At 28.9% G+C, this 20,501-nt stretch overlaps 1 protein-coding gene across 1 annotated transcript; it reads right to left on the reverse strand.

Annotated features, from left to right (window-relative positions):
* Positions 1–1,610: 1,610 nt before the first annotated feature.
* Positions 1,611–16,474, reverse strand: LOC132940328 (insulin receptor substrate 1). Its single transcript, XM_061007856.1, is given in 15 exon segments — positions 1,611–4,259; positions 4,261–4,366; positions 4,577–5,074; positions 5,134–5,407; positions 6,220–6,336; positions 6,403–6,484; positions 7,555–7,655; positions 7,751–7,911; positions 7,968–8,124; positions 9,228–9,314; positions 9,378–9,630; positions 9,717–9,865; positions 9,934–10,142; positions 10,236–10,453; positions 14,729–16,474. Coding segments are annotated over 14 exon segments (2,679 nt in total). The 5' UTR covers positions 10,442–10,453; positions 14,729–16,474; the 3' UTR covers positions 1,611–3,980.
* Positions 16,475–20,501: the final 4,027 nt, after the last annotated feature.

A 20,501-nucleotide genomic window follows, 5' to 3' on the forward strand; every position in this document is an offset into this window, starting at 1 on the left:
TTTCAAAAATGACGCACCGGAGATCCCTTTACTTCCAGAACCAATGACTCGTATTGGGGTACCTGCATCGACATAGTACTTTATTATTGTAAATACTAGGAAAAAATGTGTGATCTTGTAAATATGTTGGATGAATACTAAATAATACCCGACATTATTTAATAATCGCTGTATTCGATAAATTCAATTTTTTTAAAATTAGATTCTGAGAATAGATTTTGTACAACAGCGCCAAATCTTCAAAAAAAAAAAAATATATAAATAAAATATTAATGATTCAAATTTTTTTTTGTAATTATACCTTACAATATATATTTTTTATAAAATAATATATGCATATTATACTGCATATTTGCATTTTTTTAATGCATACGTATGCACATATTTCACTGTTTTTCAGCGCATAAAGTTCCGAGTCCTGGTGATACGTAACAAGTAATTATAGTTAATATAAATTTATAGAACATAATATAATCAACTGTTGTTATTAATGTTAGTTTTGATGCTATGAATATAATACGATACATCGTTTTGTATACACGATTATAAAAAACTTTACATAAGTTCTTCATAATCGTGTTGTATAACAGCTTGAGTATAGTATTGTTCTATGAGTATAGATAACCTGCTAGGTATCATAGAAGAAACACAGGTATAAATATTATTATTGCCTATTAGCTTTTTTTTTTAGAATATGTAATTTACGGAGATGTCATCTACTCATCTGTATATTATATAAAACAGTAAACTGACTGACTGATGTCTGATCTATCAACGCACAGCTCAAACCATTGGACGGATCGGGCTGAAATTCGACAATTATATTTTATCAATCGCTATTTACTTTTTATTTAATGTCTTGTAAAAGATACTTTTAAAACGTATTCAAGTGCAGTCGTACAGATAGAGATACTTATTTTCAAAAGTAAATTCTCTGAAGTCGAAGAATTAAATTATAAGTAATTACTAAGTGTCGGTTTACTAGAATTATACATACATTAAAATTGTAATAAATAATAATAAAAGAACACAATATTATTTTTTTTATAATTTAATTCAATTATTTTATTTTATTCCTTATTTTTATAATTTTTTGTTCAGTTTATAACTTATGATAAATCATTTGTGAAAGTGAAAGCTTTAAAGTATACTAAATAGGTAGTATATTAAATAAATGTTTTTTTTTTAAGTAAACCTAATTATGCAATAAATATCTATTGTAACATAACAATTACTTTAAAATATAAGTTTAAACTGACAATCAATTGTCAAGGTATTAACATCATGGACACATAATATTAATGATACAGATTAGTGATTACCTTGGCAGCAGTCTTGACTACTCATTAATATTTAACAGATGGTTACAGAAAATGACAATGATGATAATATTATAACAATTAATTTTGCTAATTCTTAAATAGTCACATCAACATAAGTTAATTGAATTTATTTGCTTCTAAAAATATCAAATCCTTCATGATTTCAATACCTATAAGTGCTTCCAATAATATTAATTTCATTATATTTTTAACTGAAGAAATGTCAATTGGATGAAACTGTATAAATTGTACTTAAAAATTCTTCAGTTATCAAATAACAAATAAGTCTTAAATTCAAATTTACACTGTATTTTATTGCATAAAATTTAAAACAAGTTTGTTTCACTATTTTGAACAATACTATAAGGGTATTGTTACAAAATAAATAAATATTACAAAATTGATAGTTCTCAATTGTTTTATCTATAATGTATTTATCTAAGAAATAAATATATGTAAATAGTAAATACAGTGATCACAAGATAAGTTTTTAGAAAAAGTCAAACTTAACAAATTAATTCTTAAAGGCGTGTGTTCGTATAACATTTTCTATTTTCAAAATTTAGCATTAAACAAAATAATTAATATTAAGAAAACAATTGAGGAATGTGAGCAAAATAATAAAAAAGACAGTTGTTCTTGTACATGATAACTGGCAATAACCCCTACAGGCTAAAACCAAAAAAAAAATTTAAAAAAAAAAAAACAAACAATAGCCTATTGAAATTCCCTTAAATTAATACTTGCTACAACAAAATTTATCTATAAAAGAATAAAGACAAAAAGTAAACAATAAATATTATTTAATATTTACTAATAATATCTTCACCTAAATTTTAAGACTAAACACACATTAATAGAATCATAATATTATACAATATATAATATAGAACAAAAATTACAAAACTTGAACTTAATTTTAATAGTTAGATGGGCAGACAATGTTGTCTTCTTACAATAGTGGCAGTACTGAGTGTATAATAAATACAGGCGATGAGAAAAATTATTTGTATTTTAATTTTTTTTTCTGAGAAAATTACTTTTCATTATTCTATTATTACTTCATACAAAATATCTTTATTTTCGTAAAGCATATCGCTCCAATAAATAACGAAAAACAAGATTGCTCACCTATTTAGTTTCAAAAACAACAATCAAATATTATAATTTTTCTCATAGTCTATAAACAATTATTTTTCACTTTTTGGAGTATATTTAAAATTGATCTATGAAATATTTATTTATCATAAATCTGTAATAATGACAGTCAGATTTTAAGTAACATTGAGAAGGCAGATTAATACATTTTAATAAATTTTCTAAATAATAGTGATGTAAGGTAAAAATTGTTTTAATGGTCAACCAAAAACACTATAAATAGTGTTATTATTTATCAATTAATTTAATACATTTTAATTAACATAATACACATACACACACAAACATAGACACACACACCAATTGAATTTATAATTATTATCAACTATTAAATATTTTTATTTTCTTGTTAGCTAACAAATTAAAAATTAGCTCAAATGAGAACATTTTTAAATTAAAGAAATACTATAGAGAACCTAAAATTAAATACAGTAATTAGCTAGGTATATTCCTAGAGTGGTTCTTCAGTCTTATTTGCATTCATTGACGTCTGGTCATAAGGAGATTTTTATTTTTGCAAATAAAAATAAATGCTCATACATACACGCAAGCATGCATTTATTTACATCTATATATTTATATTTGTATAAATACATACTTATTTAAGTTTAACTATAATTTAAATTAATATAAATATTTATACAAATTATTTTATAAAATTTAATTTTTACCGATAATGTAATTGTTTGTAGTTCAACACGATATACTTTCCATTATTTTGTATCACCTTCACCTAACACATAATTGGGGTTAGCTACTAACATTAGGTTTCTCTGACAAATGCCATTTCCTAGAAATTATACACAAACACTACTAAGGGAGACATTTATAACATGCATTTTCACATTCAGTTCATCTTTGGCCTTCCACTTCTACCGTTTCCCTACACGGAGGAAGTCTTCTTAACTTCTTTACTATTGAATTTTCTTCATTTAATGGACACAACACCTTAGCCTAGTTCTCTCTATGTTAAACTATTTTACCTTTTTTACTTTAACATATTGAAACATGATTAAATTAACTATTTTACATATCAAATAAAAAATTAATAACTTAGTATTTTTAAATAACAATAAACAATTGATATTCATCAATTTTTTTTTTATATTAAAAATTTAAAGCGTAAAAGGCAAAAATTATATTTATGTTTCAGTTCATACTGGTTTAAATTGGTAACATATTCACTAAAAAATAAAATACATTAAATACAATAAAAATTCTCCATTTAAGTTGAAATATCGTTAGAAAAATTACCCCTGGATACAATTCTCCTAAAATGTTTTACTTTAGATGCCAAATATATAAACATATACTTTTTCCTAATTATTAATATTTATTTAATTCAAATACAAAGAGCAACACAGTAAAATTATACATACAAAAAATTATATAAATTTGTGTTTGCCACTGAGATAAACCTCTTTACCAGTGTATACAAAATATGAGTTTAAATTAAAATATTATTTATATTACAACACAAACTACAAACAAATTATATAATTACCCATCCAGTGAAGTAACAGAGTTATCTGACTTAGAGTGGTTTTGAGAATTATATGTGACAATATGAGATGGGTCTGAGAACACTATATCCGCAAGTCCATCACAAATGGCATCTAACACGGCATCAGAAGACTGACCAATCTGTTGTTCTCGTACCGGTATTGTATGAACACCTGGCCTAATAGTCGTATAACCATCTACTTCATCAATGCCTTCATCAGCCATGGGAACAAGTTGTTCTAGAACTGGAGCTGTGTTACGTTTTTTGTTTTTTTTTCCAATTCAAACCTCCAATCATTTTCATGAGTGGAAACGTACTACTTGCTGCTTCCCATACATTTACATAATTTTTTTTATTTGATTCTTCTACCACCATACTTGTGCTACAAAACATAAAACACAAATGTAAATATTATATAACAACAATTACAATACACAATATACTATGTATATTATAAAATATAATTAGAAGGGATAACTCTAACAGAAATAATTTTGATTTAATATAACAATATGTACATTATAGAAACATAATTTACTAATTTACTATGCTATGAAATGAATAAACGTAGGTATATATTGTATTAACATACTTTTCACAGGGAAATAATCCTTGGCTCGGTTTCATTGGCGTGTAACTATCAACAAGTTCAATACCAGGCACCTCTGAAACTCTTTCTAATGTAGGTGACAAATACGTATGTGAAGATGTTGGAGGTGATCTAGAAATACCATGAACAGCTCCAGATAGTGTCCTTTTAATATCTACAGAAGACACTATAGATTTTGGAGGAGAACGACCAGTTGGTCTATGAGTACATGATGGATCAGGAGAAGGACAAAGTTTAGGTGATGACCTTGGTGATAAATCTGCTGGTGGCTGAATAGACAATGTGCGACATGTTGCCGAATAATGACGACGAGATTTTGAATTACAACTAAAATCTATTTCCATTCGATCGCCACTATCACTATGTTCAGACATACTGGTCGAACCAGATTGATATCCATTCCGGGGTAACCCAGTTGGGGGTAATCGACCGCGGCTGCCAACTGAAAATGCACGCGTTCTTGTTCGATCAGCATTAATTCTAAAAAAAAAAATAATAGTTATTATTTGAATATAAATGTTTTAATTATCAATGTATACTTGTCAATTTTCTCTCTCAAGCCATCTGGTCTGGAACCAACAGAATAGGCTCGAGTAGGCCTTTCAATAGGTCCTTCGTCCTCAGATGGTGTAAGGTATGCACATACTTTATCCAGATGAATGTCGGAAAAGCGAGTGTCTGTAGAAGGTGTACCAGATTCAATAGATCCTTGCTTACAATCCATAGATACATAATCAGACATTCTACCAACGGGTGCCATAGGAACATAGCCTTCAGGTGATTCAAATTCTGTTTGAGGCATTTCAGTAGGTTCTATTGGAATGTAAATAATAAATGAAAATTTAATTTAAAAAAAATAGAATAATTATATAAAATATATTCAAATTATCAATATATTTTACAGTAAGCCAATTAAAGAGTTATATTTAACTAGCAAGAGACAAGTATCATACTGAATTAACTAACAAATAATCAAAATAATTTTGTAATAACTATCATTACAGTAACAATGATCATGAACTTTGCATTCCCCCTCTATAAATTGTATAAACATCATATCCAAGCTACAAATTAATTAATTATCTAGAATGCTGTATTATTTATCTTATTTAGTTTTATTATATATATTTAATTGAAATATTCAGAATATTAAAATTTTTCAATTTATTACTATTATTGAAATGTTAGCTTTACAATATTTATCTTTACAAAATATTGATAAATAATTCTATTAAATAGGAATGGAATGTTTTAAATTTATTTTGTAGGAATTCACTATAATTAAATTTCTATTTAATATATAATATGCAACCTTATCAGATATTTGGAAGGGATATCAAAGAATTGTATGATGTTTCCAAACCTATTGTTTGAACACAAATTTCTGACAAGCTTGCTTATTATGGTGATTCAATTCACATACATAAAATGTGTTTTTTTTTAAACTATCAATATTTATTTTTTAAGTCGATTCTTGTGATTTTGGAAAAATTCTATGACAGAGTTTTAAGTATTTGTAACAATTCATTTTTACATCATTACCTTACTTATTTCACTATGAAAATTTTAATTGTTTTAAAATTAGTGATTATTGTTCATTATAATTAATTAAAAAAATTAATTACCTTGTTTAGAATTACTATGTCCTTCCAATGGCATAACATTTACACAGTTACTAGAAAAAGTATATCCTGGTTTCATTGGAAGGTATCCATCTGGTGGTGGAGACGTTTCAGATGTACCTAATGATTATAAATTATTGAAAGTAACATGAACAAACAAGTTGTACCAATAAGATATTTACTAACCAGAAGGGTTTAAAGGAATATATGTATCATCTACATTGATTGGTGAGCCATATGGACTATTTGAGTCACAACAAGAACCCGCCTATTTATATTAAAATTAAAATATTAATAAATAATACTATGTAATCTTATTAAAAATAAACTACTTTTTATTAACTATTATTGTTCTTACAATAAAATTGCAAACAATCATATAAATACAAAAATCAATGAATAAATATTTCAATATTATAATTAAAGACTGGATTTATTTTTTTACATATTGTTACTAAATCTATGCAGTCTTAAGCCCGGTCCAGACAAAGAAATATTTGTCAGAAATTAGTATTTCTGACATTTTCATCAACAAATATTTATGTTACTGCTTATGATGAGAAATCGGAAACATTGTCAACAATAAATTTTTCTTTGGTCTGAACGAGGCTTTATGAGAGTAAAAAGCAAGGATGATTTGTTCAATTCTAAGTTTGTAGGAAAATTTTTTTTTGCATATTTGAGAATATTTCATGGGTTAGGGAATTTTTAGCTTATTTAGCATATTTTGTAAATTGTGTGAAAAAAATATTTATTTTAATATTACGGTATACCAGGAAAACTTTTTTATGAACATTTACTATTTTCTTTTTGAATAACTTTGATAAAATGAAAACCCGCAAAGTTATAGCATTATAATAATAATACACCTATCATAAGTTGCCATGTCATTCAATTAATATAGTAGCTAACCTGCAATGCTTGCAGTGGTTTTCATACTGATAAGATCAACATTTTTGTTTATTGTTCATCAAATATTTTGTTTTGAAATTTTACAATTACATACATAATTGCGATTTCATGATTTTTAAGTTTTTAAAATGATCAAAAGAAAAAACCAGTTAGTTTTAAAAAAGCAAATGTATATATCACACTAATAAATGAAAAGAATGTTGTAAAAAAAAGCATATATATTGAAGTTCATTGATTGTTTTTGCATATTTTTCAAATTTCTGAGAATATACTGAGAATTTTAGAGAATATTAGCATCATATTTTAAGTATTTTAAGAGCATATAAATCCTGTCTTTAATTATAATTCATCAATTGTTTTAAAGGATTAAATATTTTTATTGTTAAAAGTTATTATTAATATTATTATTTAATAAAACTAACTAACCTGAGAAGAGGAACTGGATTTATTACCAACAATATTGTTGTTAATCAAGTTAATATTATTATTAACATTACTGTCACTTGTTTGTCTCAAAGAATCTTCTTCTACAAGCAAAAAAATACAGAAGTTTTATAAAATGAAATGTTTATAACACTTATTAATATTAATTATAAATAATAAATAATTATTACAAAAATACCTTTGTCTAATGGAGTATAAGAAACAAAATCTTCTTGTTTTTCCTCAAGTATTGCAGAACGGTGGTCATTAAGACTCGTATAAAATGAAGAGATTCCATCTGTGGTATCTGTAGATTTTGATAGAGACGAATCCCAGGTACTCAAGTTAGAATCGTTAAACCTAAATAAATTATTGTTTATACTTTTTTTAATAAGAGTTAATAATATGCAACATACGCTGATAATGATGAAGATGCAGAAACACAATTACAACCTTTGTGGAAAGTTTGTTTTGGAGATAGAATTCCATTGAAAGAACGCGTTGATGAAGTTGTGTTTTCACTAATAGTGCGTGGTCGCAATGGCATGCTATCACAACGCTCCCTAACTGATCCTGAAAATAAGTAATCAAGACCAATTTATTTACTAGACGTAACCAAATTTAATACTTATTTGTTTTAACATTTATAAAAATTATAAAAATAAAAATACTACAAATCAAAACTTGAAAATTAAAAATGTTTAATTTTAAATAAATTGTTTTCAATTGTTGATAAGTAACTGAGGTAACATTTTTTTTTATGAGAACTGAAGGGTAGGATATTATATTTAAAAACCAACCATTAGAGCATTCTACAAAAGTTTACTTTAATAATCTTGTAAGAACAATTTTTGCCAATTTTGAAGATATACAAAAATATAAATAATATTTAACTAGTAAATTTATTTATTTATTTAAAAAAAAAATACACAAATATAAATACTTTATATGAATGTAACACATTATTTAGGTAGTACAATATGATACTATGTATCAAAAATATGGTGTATAATGTATAGTGATAATTAGAAGTACCACACACAACTAATCTCTAGTTAAATACATAGAACATTTTTGAATATTTTAATCTCAGTAGAATGTGATCTCAGCTACAAATATCTGATGAAATAATGAACATTGATTTGAAGAGTTTTAGTCTAATTAATTTGTTTTTATAACCGTAAATATTCCAGCTTTAACATACTTATTAAACAATGTATTTTCACCTATCAATCATTAAAGGGCACATTTGGAAATGTTAGTACAATTTATTGCCTTAAAGTGTTTTTTAACAATACAAATTGTGTAACTACAATTAACTTCCAACCAAAAACTAAAATAATCAATTTATTCACAATTACCTTTTAAACTTTAAAACTAATATAGGTATTATAAACTTTTTTTATTAAATACAATATGTATAGGAAATAAAAATATTAATGCTTATGGGATAGGAGAAAAATTACAATATTTTCAATTTTTAATCAGTAATTAATATCTTACTGATTATCAAAAATATATACAACAATCAGAGTAAAAACAATAGTTACCATTTAAAATTTGTAATCATATAAAAACAAAAAAATATAAAATCTTAAAATGGTTTACATAAAAAGTTCATACATTTAAATAGTGTCAAAATACATTCTAGTTATTAATACCTTAAATTAAATTACCTGCACGAGTTAAATCAATATTTCCATTATTTAAAGTTGAGGAACTTTGACTATTATTTTTAAACCGAAGCCCAGGGTGATTCTCATCTAAAACGTTATTTCCGAGCAGTTAATAACAGAAAATTTGATGAACTCTGTAAAAAAACGTACCATAAAAACAACTAGAACGCTGTCTTATTGGACAGTTTATTAGTCGTGATCCTTCATTAAATGATGATGATCTCATTCTAAATCTAGGATCATGATTTCGACTTGATGCGCCCATTATAGTTTCGTGAACACTAGTTGCAACATCATTGTTCCATGTATCCATCCATATATGACCAGAACCAAATGGAGAACTTTGTCCTACTTCCATGTAAAAAAATGTACCCAAAGCTCCACATCGACGAATACTTGACAACTATAATAAAACAAACAAATATATATATTAAATAATATATTAATGACTTAATAATAGAAAAAATATAAATTAATGTATATAAATACCATTATATCCATAGATTTTTGTTCTTTTGATTTAGTTGGATATTTCATTATGCTCACTTTTTTGTCACATAAACAGAGTCCAGTCATACCTATTAAATTCGCATTCATTCCCAACTCTTTTTTTAGTATAGAGATGTGCCAAATATGCTCTGCAAAATAATATGTAATTAAAACATGTCAATACACTACAAAATGATAAAAGCCATAAACTAAATACCGAAAGGTTCTTTGAGTGAAACACCAGGTCCAAAATCTTTAGTAACTCGTTGTAAAACCAACATAAGGTCCAACCACTCGTCGCGTTCTTTGTCACTATCGAATTGTATATAAAAGGAACTTTCCTTGGTATACAAACATATCAGTGTCTTTTTAGTACGCGCATCTACACGTTTGTCTATATTGAAGCACGACTTTAACACAATTACTCTGTAATAAAATATACAACAAAAGGATTTACAATATTAAAGTTAATAAAATATTAATTAATTTAATTCAAATAAGTAGTAAATTATAATATACTTTTTAGGCATTGCATTGTTTCTCCATTTTTTTTCAGTTTCATAATACTCTAGGCGTGCAGGTCCACCACCTGCAGTCTCTTCTCGAAGTACAAAAAACTTTTTTCTCATATTCTTATTTTTTTTCAAATATCCAATCTTAACAACACCAGCCATAGCGTTTCTAGGCTTAGGTGAGTCAGTAAATTGGGCCAATAACAAGCTCATTTTAAATAATTTCTGAAAACAATAAAAACTATTAGGTTTAACATAAGTTATTGTAAAATATAATATTAGTAACAATGTTTTTAAAAAATATATATACCATAAGACACATCATTGAGTTATTTAAGTAATACTTGGGTATAGGTAAAAAAAAAAATGAAAACTAAGTAGGTGCTTAAGTTAAATAAAAATACTAACACATTGTATTAAGATAAATGATATAGGTATTCAAAATGAATGAAATTATTAAATTTGAACAACTGATTGAATTCTACAGGTCAACAAATAAAAATATAAGATAGATACCTATTTAGTAATTAGTGTATTGGGATTATATGAAATTCTTATCATTAAGAAAACAAACAACAACAATAAATGTTAGAAATGGGAAATTCACAAATAAATAAGATATGAAAAACAGCAATTATTTTTCAAGTTACTAACTATAAGCCAATAGATGCATATAAATATAATTATGTATACATTGTGTACACATTATACACATATATCACAATATTCAAATATAAATAAATAGGTACCAACTAGTTATTACATTTATCATTATTCATTTTTATTTGAATATCAATTTCATAAAATAATTAATGATACACTTAGATTACAACTAATGCCAAAACAATAATATGACACATTAAAATAATTTCTTGACAGTTTAACCCACCCACCAAGAGTCCTATCAATGATTGAAACACGCTTAGTCACACACTAGGTTCTTTTGAACATTAACATACATTTACACATTAAATTAATAATTCAAATCCAAACACATAAGTTACTTGTAAACTAAAATTTAATTTAATTTATTTAGTTGAGGTATTAAAATAATATTACCCGATTTGAACATTTTTTAATTAATAATTAAGAAAAAATATTATAGGTTTTATAATATAATAATGGCAAAAATATGTTATCGGTTTTATAGTGTGGACTGATAATATAAATTATACTATTATAAAATAATCTTACAACTTCAATACTAATAACGATAAGAATAAATGGTTTATTATCGAACATTAGAATAAAACGAAAATAAATTCCTAGCATGGTCTCACTGTCTTCTGACCAAGTACAGATTTTAAAAATATCAATAAAAACCATAATTAGTAGTTCAATGATCTAGCCTTCTAGATAGCATTTAGTTATAATGTGACATGTTACTCTAAATGTATGAAAATATTTAAATTAGGCATGTTTCTTTAATGAATAATTTTTTTTTTTTAATTTGGATTAAACAATGTACCTAAAACATTTTTTATTAATTAACTTTTGTGAGGACAGAACTAAGTTTACCTAGGAGTTTTGAGGGGAGAAGGTGCATACTGATCAGTGTCAAGTTATACATGATCTGCAGATTAGACAGGCCCTTCATTACACCCTATTTCCTTTAAAGATTTTTGGTAAGATTTCCAGGCATTGACTAGGTTAATTTTTTTTAACAATTTTGAACACATTTTTTGTTTAAAAGCAATAGTGATGAGACTGAATTTGCTTTCATTAATTTTTACATTTTACTCATACCGGGTTTCAATATAAGAAAGATAATATTCAAGATGATAAGATGTGGTGATTAGATATTCACGAACTTAGAGATTATTTTATCGTATATTCTGCAACAAAAGTAGGTATAAGGAGAAGTGGGTTGTTCCGTAATAACAAATATTGAATAGGTATATTAGGAGCTGTTATGAAAACTTAAGTCTAGTTGTGCATTTGAAATAAATTTTGAATTTTTTATGGTTGGGTTTATGCGGGAACGTGTCATGAGTAAAACAGGTATGTAAAAATTTACCAAAATTAATTAATTTCGAATATTCTAAAATAGCAAAGCCTGTGGTCACTGTGCAATAAATAATATTTTAAACAATAATATTTACCACGAGACCAAAATTAATACTGAATTCTTGATTAATATTCTACATTAAGCATTTAAAGTTTAAACATAGGTAGTATCTCTATTATTTACTAAGGAGGTAAAGTATTTTCAAGATTTATTATTAAGCAATAATAGACACTATTTATGAACTTACCGAATCAAATTTTTCATATACAACTGGTACTGTACCAAGAATGAACAATAATGGTTTAGTTAGCAGGTACATATTTGTTATTTAAGAATAGTTATGAACATTTTTGTTTTTTATTTTATCAGTTTAATCTACACAATTTCAGTATGATAATAAATATCAAGTAGTATTGCACTACCTACTAAACAATAAATATATAGATAAACTGAAATTAATTATTATCTATAATAAATACGGTCTGAGATAGGTACCTAAATTTACCTATCAGTTAGGTAGGTATTAAATATACATAAAAACAAAAATATTGAATAATTGAATTAGGTATAAGCCAGAAGCTGATTTTCAATAATTATATGACAATAATGACAATACCAACCATTAGGTTTAAGTCTTGAGTGTAACAACAATGCAAAGCTACAAACAATGAAAACAAATTGTGTGAAGTCTTGTATATATTGTCAACACCAAGTTGATAATTCATAATAATAAAAAAAAAATCAATACATACGCTTACCTATATTAACAATAAAAAGTATGATTTCTTTAATTATTATTAGAATTATAAAGATTAGTTTATCATAAAAAATAATATATATATTAAATATACGGGACTAGCACATAAATAAAAATGATTGCCTTAAAAAAACATTTATACCTAAAATACTATAGTAGCATCAAGTGCTCATGTAGAGCAATAAGTAAACTAAATAAAAGCCGTTAGTCAAACAAAATGTAATACTTAGTAACATTTAATCAATAGTTCTTAAAATGTATTAATTGTTTATTTATTTTACATTTCTCTAATGTGCCTAGGTGTGTACCCACTCATTGGACGAAATGTATGGAAGTAATAAAATATCAACAGATAGCATTAGCACATTTTATTTAATTGACTGGTTAGAAAAACTGTGTCTTAATACACAATTTGTATTGAATAAAATAAAAAAAAATTTGTTCATAGGTAGTAGGCAATTACTCATATTGAAAACTTGGATTCTTTAAAATACCTCCTGGTGGATATACGAAACAAATAAACAAACAAATTATTTAACTGATATTACATTGAGAAACACCTGGACAGTTATCAGAATTCTCAATAAAACAATATTGATATCAGTTTTTTCTCGTACCTGTGCATTTTATTTTTTTAAAACAAAACAAACTATAATTAGGTAGGTAAATTTAAGTTTTACAATAGATTTTAGATGATCATTTCTAATCAGGAACCAACATTTTAATCAGCTTCACAATAAAACAGATATTCGTAAAAAAAATAATTACAAATAAAAAGCATGGGCAGGCAGTTTGTGAGAAATTCTGTGATCAAGGTTATTCCATGGAGTACCTACACATATCTATACGAATATGGCAGAAAAAAATATAAATTTATTTAAAATTAAGGCCTATGTACACCTAGATATATGCAAGAGATTTTTACGGATTTTTATGTAGCACAATACAACTGTTAATGTTTTCTTATTAGCCGTAATTAAAATGATATAGCAAAAAATATTTTAATTTACTTCATAAACGCTGTAGAGGTCAACATTGTCAAATGCATACAACTTATGATAATGCTACATTAATTGGATTATAGACACCTAGATTTCACATTAAAAGCTAATATAAAATCATATTCCTACATTGCAATAGGTTTGGCAAATGTGTTATCTTCGGTTAAGCACTGTTGAATGTATTTAAATTATAAATAATTGACGAGGAGCATAACATTATCACTGCAGTCGATAGCAGCACAAATAAACGAACGGCAACAGCCCAATAGGTACTAAACAATGATTTTAAACCGTCGCCCGGTACGTTATCCGATTCCAATACACAGGTGGGCATACCATCGTAAAAAGACTCAAATGATTTCTCTACAAATGGAGTAGGTATCATTAGAGAACGGAAAAACTTTAAAAAAAAAAAAAAAGATCTGATTTTTAGCCGGTATACGAGATGGTGTCGGACATCATCGACAGGACAACAATAACAAAAACAACATTAAAATCAAATCTGTAACACGACATTGTTATTGTTGTAGGCATGTGCAATAGTATAGTATGGGAATAATAGGCATAGGCACACCACACTACACCTATAATACGTTAGGCACCTATCCATTCAAGAACGGGCAGTTATGTCAAGGGCATGCACTGTTTACGTTATTATCGTTCCGTTTTTTTTTTTTTTTTCATTCTTTTACACAATTGCTCGCAATAAAAATAACACGCAATAAGTAACATACCTACTTCTCGTCTGGTATTCCCTTTCGCGTGTGCGGCGGATCCCAACACACTCGATTTTTGCGTCCTGAACTATAATAATATTGTCCCGTACACGAACTGACTAGAACCGACGTGGCCGCACATAGCACTACGATAATAATGGTAATAGTAATAATAATGTTACGAGTTTCGCGCACACGCCGCCTCTTACACGGCCACGAAAACGTGCGTCGCAATAGCTATATCACACGGCACACGACGATTTAGGTACGTACACGGTTCGCGTATCGCATACGAACAAATGTATAAATATTATAATATCACACTCTATTGATGTGTGAATTATTAATCTGCACCGGTCGTGCTGTTTACCGTGTATCGTGAGAAAAATGTACTAATAATAATTTTGTATCCATACACGGTGCGCGGCGCACGAGGGCGTCGAAAACGACGATAAATAAGAGGAAAACGATACGACAGCACGCGCGTACGAGACGATATCGTTTCAACAACAACAACGGACACTGCGGGTGAAACACGGTACGACGGCGGCAGTGGCGTTTAGCACGATAATTCGGAACATGCTGCTGCTGCGGCGACGACGGCGGCGGACGGGGCGCATTGGAAATCGGCGAAAACCCTTTCTGTCACTGACCACTGCGGAGGCACGTCGACGATAACAACAACAACAATAACAACAACAAAAACGACGACGACGCACGAGAAGCACACCGACGGTGGAGACGATTTTGAGAACGCGGTTATTGCCACTATAACTACTGCTGTATTCACCGTGTCGTTGTTGTTAATGGAAAACATTTTCCGCGGAAAAGTCATGTGGATACGTAAGCGCCACCACTGTGTGTTGTTATTCGGTGTGTGCGTATATTATGTGTGTGTCTGTGTGACGATTAATCAGCGCGTATTCCTATAGATGTAAACAAGCGGTGCGCATGCGCCCGCATCCCCGCCTTCTCAACGCGCGGGTCATGTTGACCGTTGAACCGTGCAAACAACAACAACATTACAACGAAAACAACATTTTTCCCATAGCGGCGTGGCCGCGTCGTGTGTTTTTCGCTCTGTCAGTCTACTGCGCAGTGCGTAGTCGGCTGCACCGTTCTCTCTTTCAAGAAAAAAATACAAAAATAAATAAAAAATAAATAAATATCGATCGTTATAATAATAATAATATTGTTATTATTACTATCATTATCATTATCATCATCGTGTACTCGTGTTGTTCTTCCGCGACACAACCCGCGGTACAACACACACGTATATCAGTATATTATTATGGATTAATTACATATTTATACATAATCAATAGCGATATTATATCCGCGTTACTACCATATATGTGTATTATAGACAGAGGTACACGCGAACGAGTAAATAGTACACCATGTCACCATCATAATATTATTATTATTATTATGTACAATGTACGCTATTGCGGCTGTTTTACTTCGCCGTCTTTCATTTTTAATACGTCTCGAATTCTCGACACTCTTATAACCCCTCCTGAAAACAGCAAAAACCCAATAACCTTTACCTCGAATTTTCCCGCGCGGCCACGTCGTGTAGGTACGTTTTATTATACTATCAAGTTCGTAACGCTCCGGTGTAATAATATTACAATTATTATATTATATATAGAACCTAACACGACGCTAATAATTTCGAGTTATAACAACAACAACAACAATGAAACAATAAACACGGTTCGTTACAGTAGCGTCTGCAATGTTACCGATTGGTCGACTCTCGTTCCTGCAGCCCCGCCGTCATTTCTAAACAATAAACATAATATTATATTATATTATTTATATTATAATATCATAGATAATCACGTACATTGCAATAAATTATTATATAATTTATGTATAATATTGTAAATCGTCGTGTCGTGTGTACTCGTATGACTTATAAGTTGTGGCGCACACCTATCGTGCAAGAATAATACTATACTATATGTTAGTATATTAGTCTGTGCTCTGTATTGTTATATAGAAACTACGAGCTCGTCGCATGTGCGTCGTGCGTAGGTATGTGACACATTACAATATAATATACCATATACGTATATTACAATAATTATCTTTTTTATGTACATAATACACTATATTATGACATATTATACGCAGTACGCACAATGTCGTGTAAATATATGTAATAGGTATCATGTGCGTCAGTCGGCTGGGCGGGTGTGGGCGGTCGGCGGACGTAGGTATATAAGGACGTACCTACGCGTATTTACACTCGCGTATGTGCGCACGTAAATGCGCGGGGTGGAATTCCACGTTGGAATCACGTTGCGTTGTTTTGACGCCCTCGTAAAATCGATAACGCAGACTATATACGTGTAAAACTAGGTTGGCATAACGGTGGGCCAGACAGCTCCATTCAGCGCGTGCACGAGGTTGGGCGGTCGGGCGGCTCCGTGTTAATCCGTGTGTGAGTGAGTGTGTGTGTGTGTGCGCGCGCGCGCGCGCTAGCCCCCGACACCCCTCGCCACCCCTAAACGCCACCAACTCTTAAGGATTGCGGGGATACTATCGACTTTTTTCCACCCTCAACGCCCGTCACATCCACTACCGTCGACCAACACTGGTACACTACTACACCACGTGATGACCGTAAGGCCGCGGAATATTGTAAATACTGAAATATATGATACGAACACACACACACACGTACGTTTACGCACCTTACGCGCCTTACGCCCATGTTTATGGTTTTAAAAGGGTCTTCTACCCTTCTATATAGCGCGCGATCGACCTATATCACCGTACACTCGTATTATTATAATATAGTCTGCACTGCTGCAGAATACGCGCGCGTACTGCGTACACCCATCTCGTCGTCCTGCACCCCGTCACCTGCAAGCCCACCCAATAGAACGCCTATACAGCCTACGTACTAAGCATTATTATATTATTATTACTATAGTATACTACGCATTATACTATATTACTATTATAGTAGTATAATAAACTATTAATAAATAATAATAATATATTATAATATACTCTATTTACAAAAATATACTTTGATAATTGGTAAGCACGTAATAATTTGCAAATATCGATATTTTACGATATTATAAACTATAATTCCATACAATCTATACTCACTTCGTCCCGTCGTCTGTCACTCATCCGCCGCAACAATTTACGCAGTATTGCGTTCGAAACGTATATCACATCACCGCAATCGATGTCGTCGTTGCTATTGTTGCTGTATGTTGTTGTTGTTTACTTGTTTGTAGATGAATTTTTCGAAAGCTACTTATTTATTGCTTTATATAGATCATCTCCGACTCTGTCAGCGTGTACGCGACGTAGGAAATTCGGTCTGAAAGTGTGAAATAATATCGCTCAGATTTTAGATACATACTTATTACGACAACAATTGTACAACCGATCGGATTTCTGATTTTGTGTACCGAACTTGACGTTAAAAAAATGTATGGGCTTACATTAAGTTCATGTATGAAATATTATACACTTATACCCACCTTTTTTGTAACATATAGGTACAATTTAAATGACCCTGTATAAAATATAAATATCTAAATTTACCATATTTTTTATCAAAACGTCATACCTACCTGGCTACCTATTACCTACAGAATGTATTGTACCTACTACTTACTACGTCTTAAAAATTGTAAACGAAAGACACGTTTATAAAACTCACTGTTTTATTGCGCTGTGATAAGCGCTATTAAGATTTGGGAGTAAACGAAATCGATTTGAACTATAAGCCAGTATTTTTAAATTACTATTTATAAATTATAATTTAGCCAAATATTCAGAATATTTACATTTTGATTAACTACTAATTACTATAACTAGGAAGAATAATTAAGTATTATAACTATTTATAAGGAACAATAACGCTTATTCGATTAAGACTATATTTTTATGTATCATATTCCCTTCTTTTGTATAATAATTGTTTGTACGAATTGGTCGTCAGAGTAACGTTACAAAAATGATCAATCATCGGGATAATTTTTTCACATTCCTTCCATGCTTCCTTGTTAAAATTGAATTGTTGCATAAGACAAGTAAAAAATACAGAATAGAGAAGTTGACTGATGCAAGATTCTAATGTGTTGCGATATTATAAAATTGAAAGTAGTGAATAATAGTAATAGTTGATCAGTGATCACATTCAATTATGAACGGAGACCGGTTGAAACCGTATAAACCTAGTATACACCGTTTGAATTTTTCTCAAAAATATTTCACGGTCATTGGTAGTTTTTCTTTATGATGTAGTAAATAGTAATACAATTAGATAAACTAAACTAAATCATTGAGGAAACTGAAGACGCTATACTCATTACTCATTAGTCATTAAAGTATAACACATCACCACGATTGATCCAGAGTCTTGATTTATAATCATGTGCTACCACTGTTATATTATACATGAAAAACTGTTTTACCTTTCTTACTATTAAATGCGTTACTGTATCTATATATTTACAAATTATATACAAAATATATAGCACTTGTTTATACTTACGGTTATTTTTAATACATTATTAGACTTAAAAACGTATTATGAATTATGTCTTATGACTGATTAATTATTTAATTATACTTAATACGTATTTTTTTGATTATGCACATGAGTATTAAATTATAAAACCACTGAGGTGTCTAAGTGTGTAAAATGTGTTGTACAATTTTTTAAACAATCTCGTTTAAGTCTTTGGCAGTTAAGGAGTTAAGAAATATATTATAATTTTTTTTTTCAGAAATATGGTTTTTATATTTTTTATTTACAATCTATTCAAATGTACAATAAGCGTGATGACATAAATTTAATTATAAACAAGTGCCAAGTAACATGTACATTGTATGCTTGCTTTTTAACGGGAAGCTTGCTTCGGTAGAACCACCCGCCTAGAGGATTGCTATTTATCATTTGAGTAGATATCTGAGCCTTTGAGTCTTCGGTGGACTATTCCAGAAACTGAGAAAGATGTCGCAGTAGTTATTGTTTTATTAAAGGATTGGTATGAGAGTTTAATTTCCTATAGAATGAAGAGTATCGTGTTTTAGCAATTTGGACTTTGGTTGATGGTATATTCAAGTATTTATAAAGATTTTTTTATTAGTTATATATAATTATGACAAAGTTAATTGAAGGAAGCATATAGACTGAATACTGAAAACTGAAAAGCCTGGTGAGTTATAGTATTGGTGAGATTTGCCACACTTAAAGCTGTATTTCGTCAGTCCCGATAGGTCAGATTGTTTGATTTATATATTGTGAGTTTATTTGATAGGAAAATTTTTGATTTTAATATAGTGGTCTTTTGGTGTTCTCAAGTTGGCTGTTATTCCCTTAAGTGTGAGATGTGGGCTAAAAGTAAAAAGCAAGTCTAGGATAGATCAAATATAATAGATATTTTACTTAATTTTTTGTTACAACTAAAAAACTGTCTGTTTTTTGTGATCTAATGGAATATTTTAGGGCTCAGCAAGAGCCGGTCCCGATTTCCACCTATATATGGGTGTGATATTAGTAGAATACAATTATTAGTATTTTGTTAGCATAGATATCTATAGATATGTGAGATGTTTTTAGAATATACCATAAGTGAACATGAAATAAGTCATTTTGAAAAATGTTCGATACTTCGATGAATATAACATATCTATTTTCCAGAATGATTGACGAAATTATCAAAATCATTATTCATAGTTAACGAAGTGGTAAATTATATAGCTACATATACTTATAAGAGTATAACTTATATGGGTACTAAGG

The sequence above is a fragment of the Metopolophium dirhodum genome, chromosome 3, assembly GCF_019925205.1.
Source record: "Metopolophium dirhodum isolate CAU chromosome 3, ASM1992520v1, whole genome shotgun sequence".
NCBI lineage: Eukaryota > Metazoa > Arthropoda > Insecta > Hemiptera > Aphididae > Metopolophium > Metopolophium dirhodum.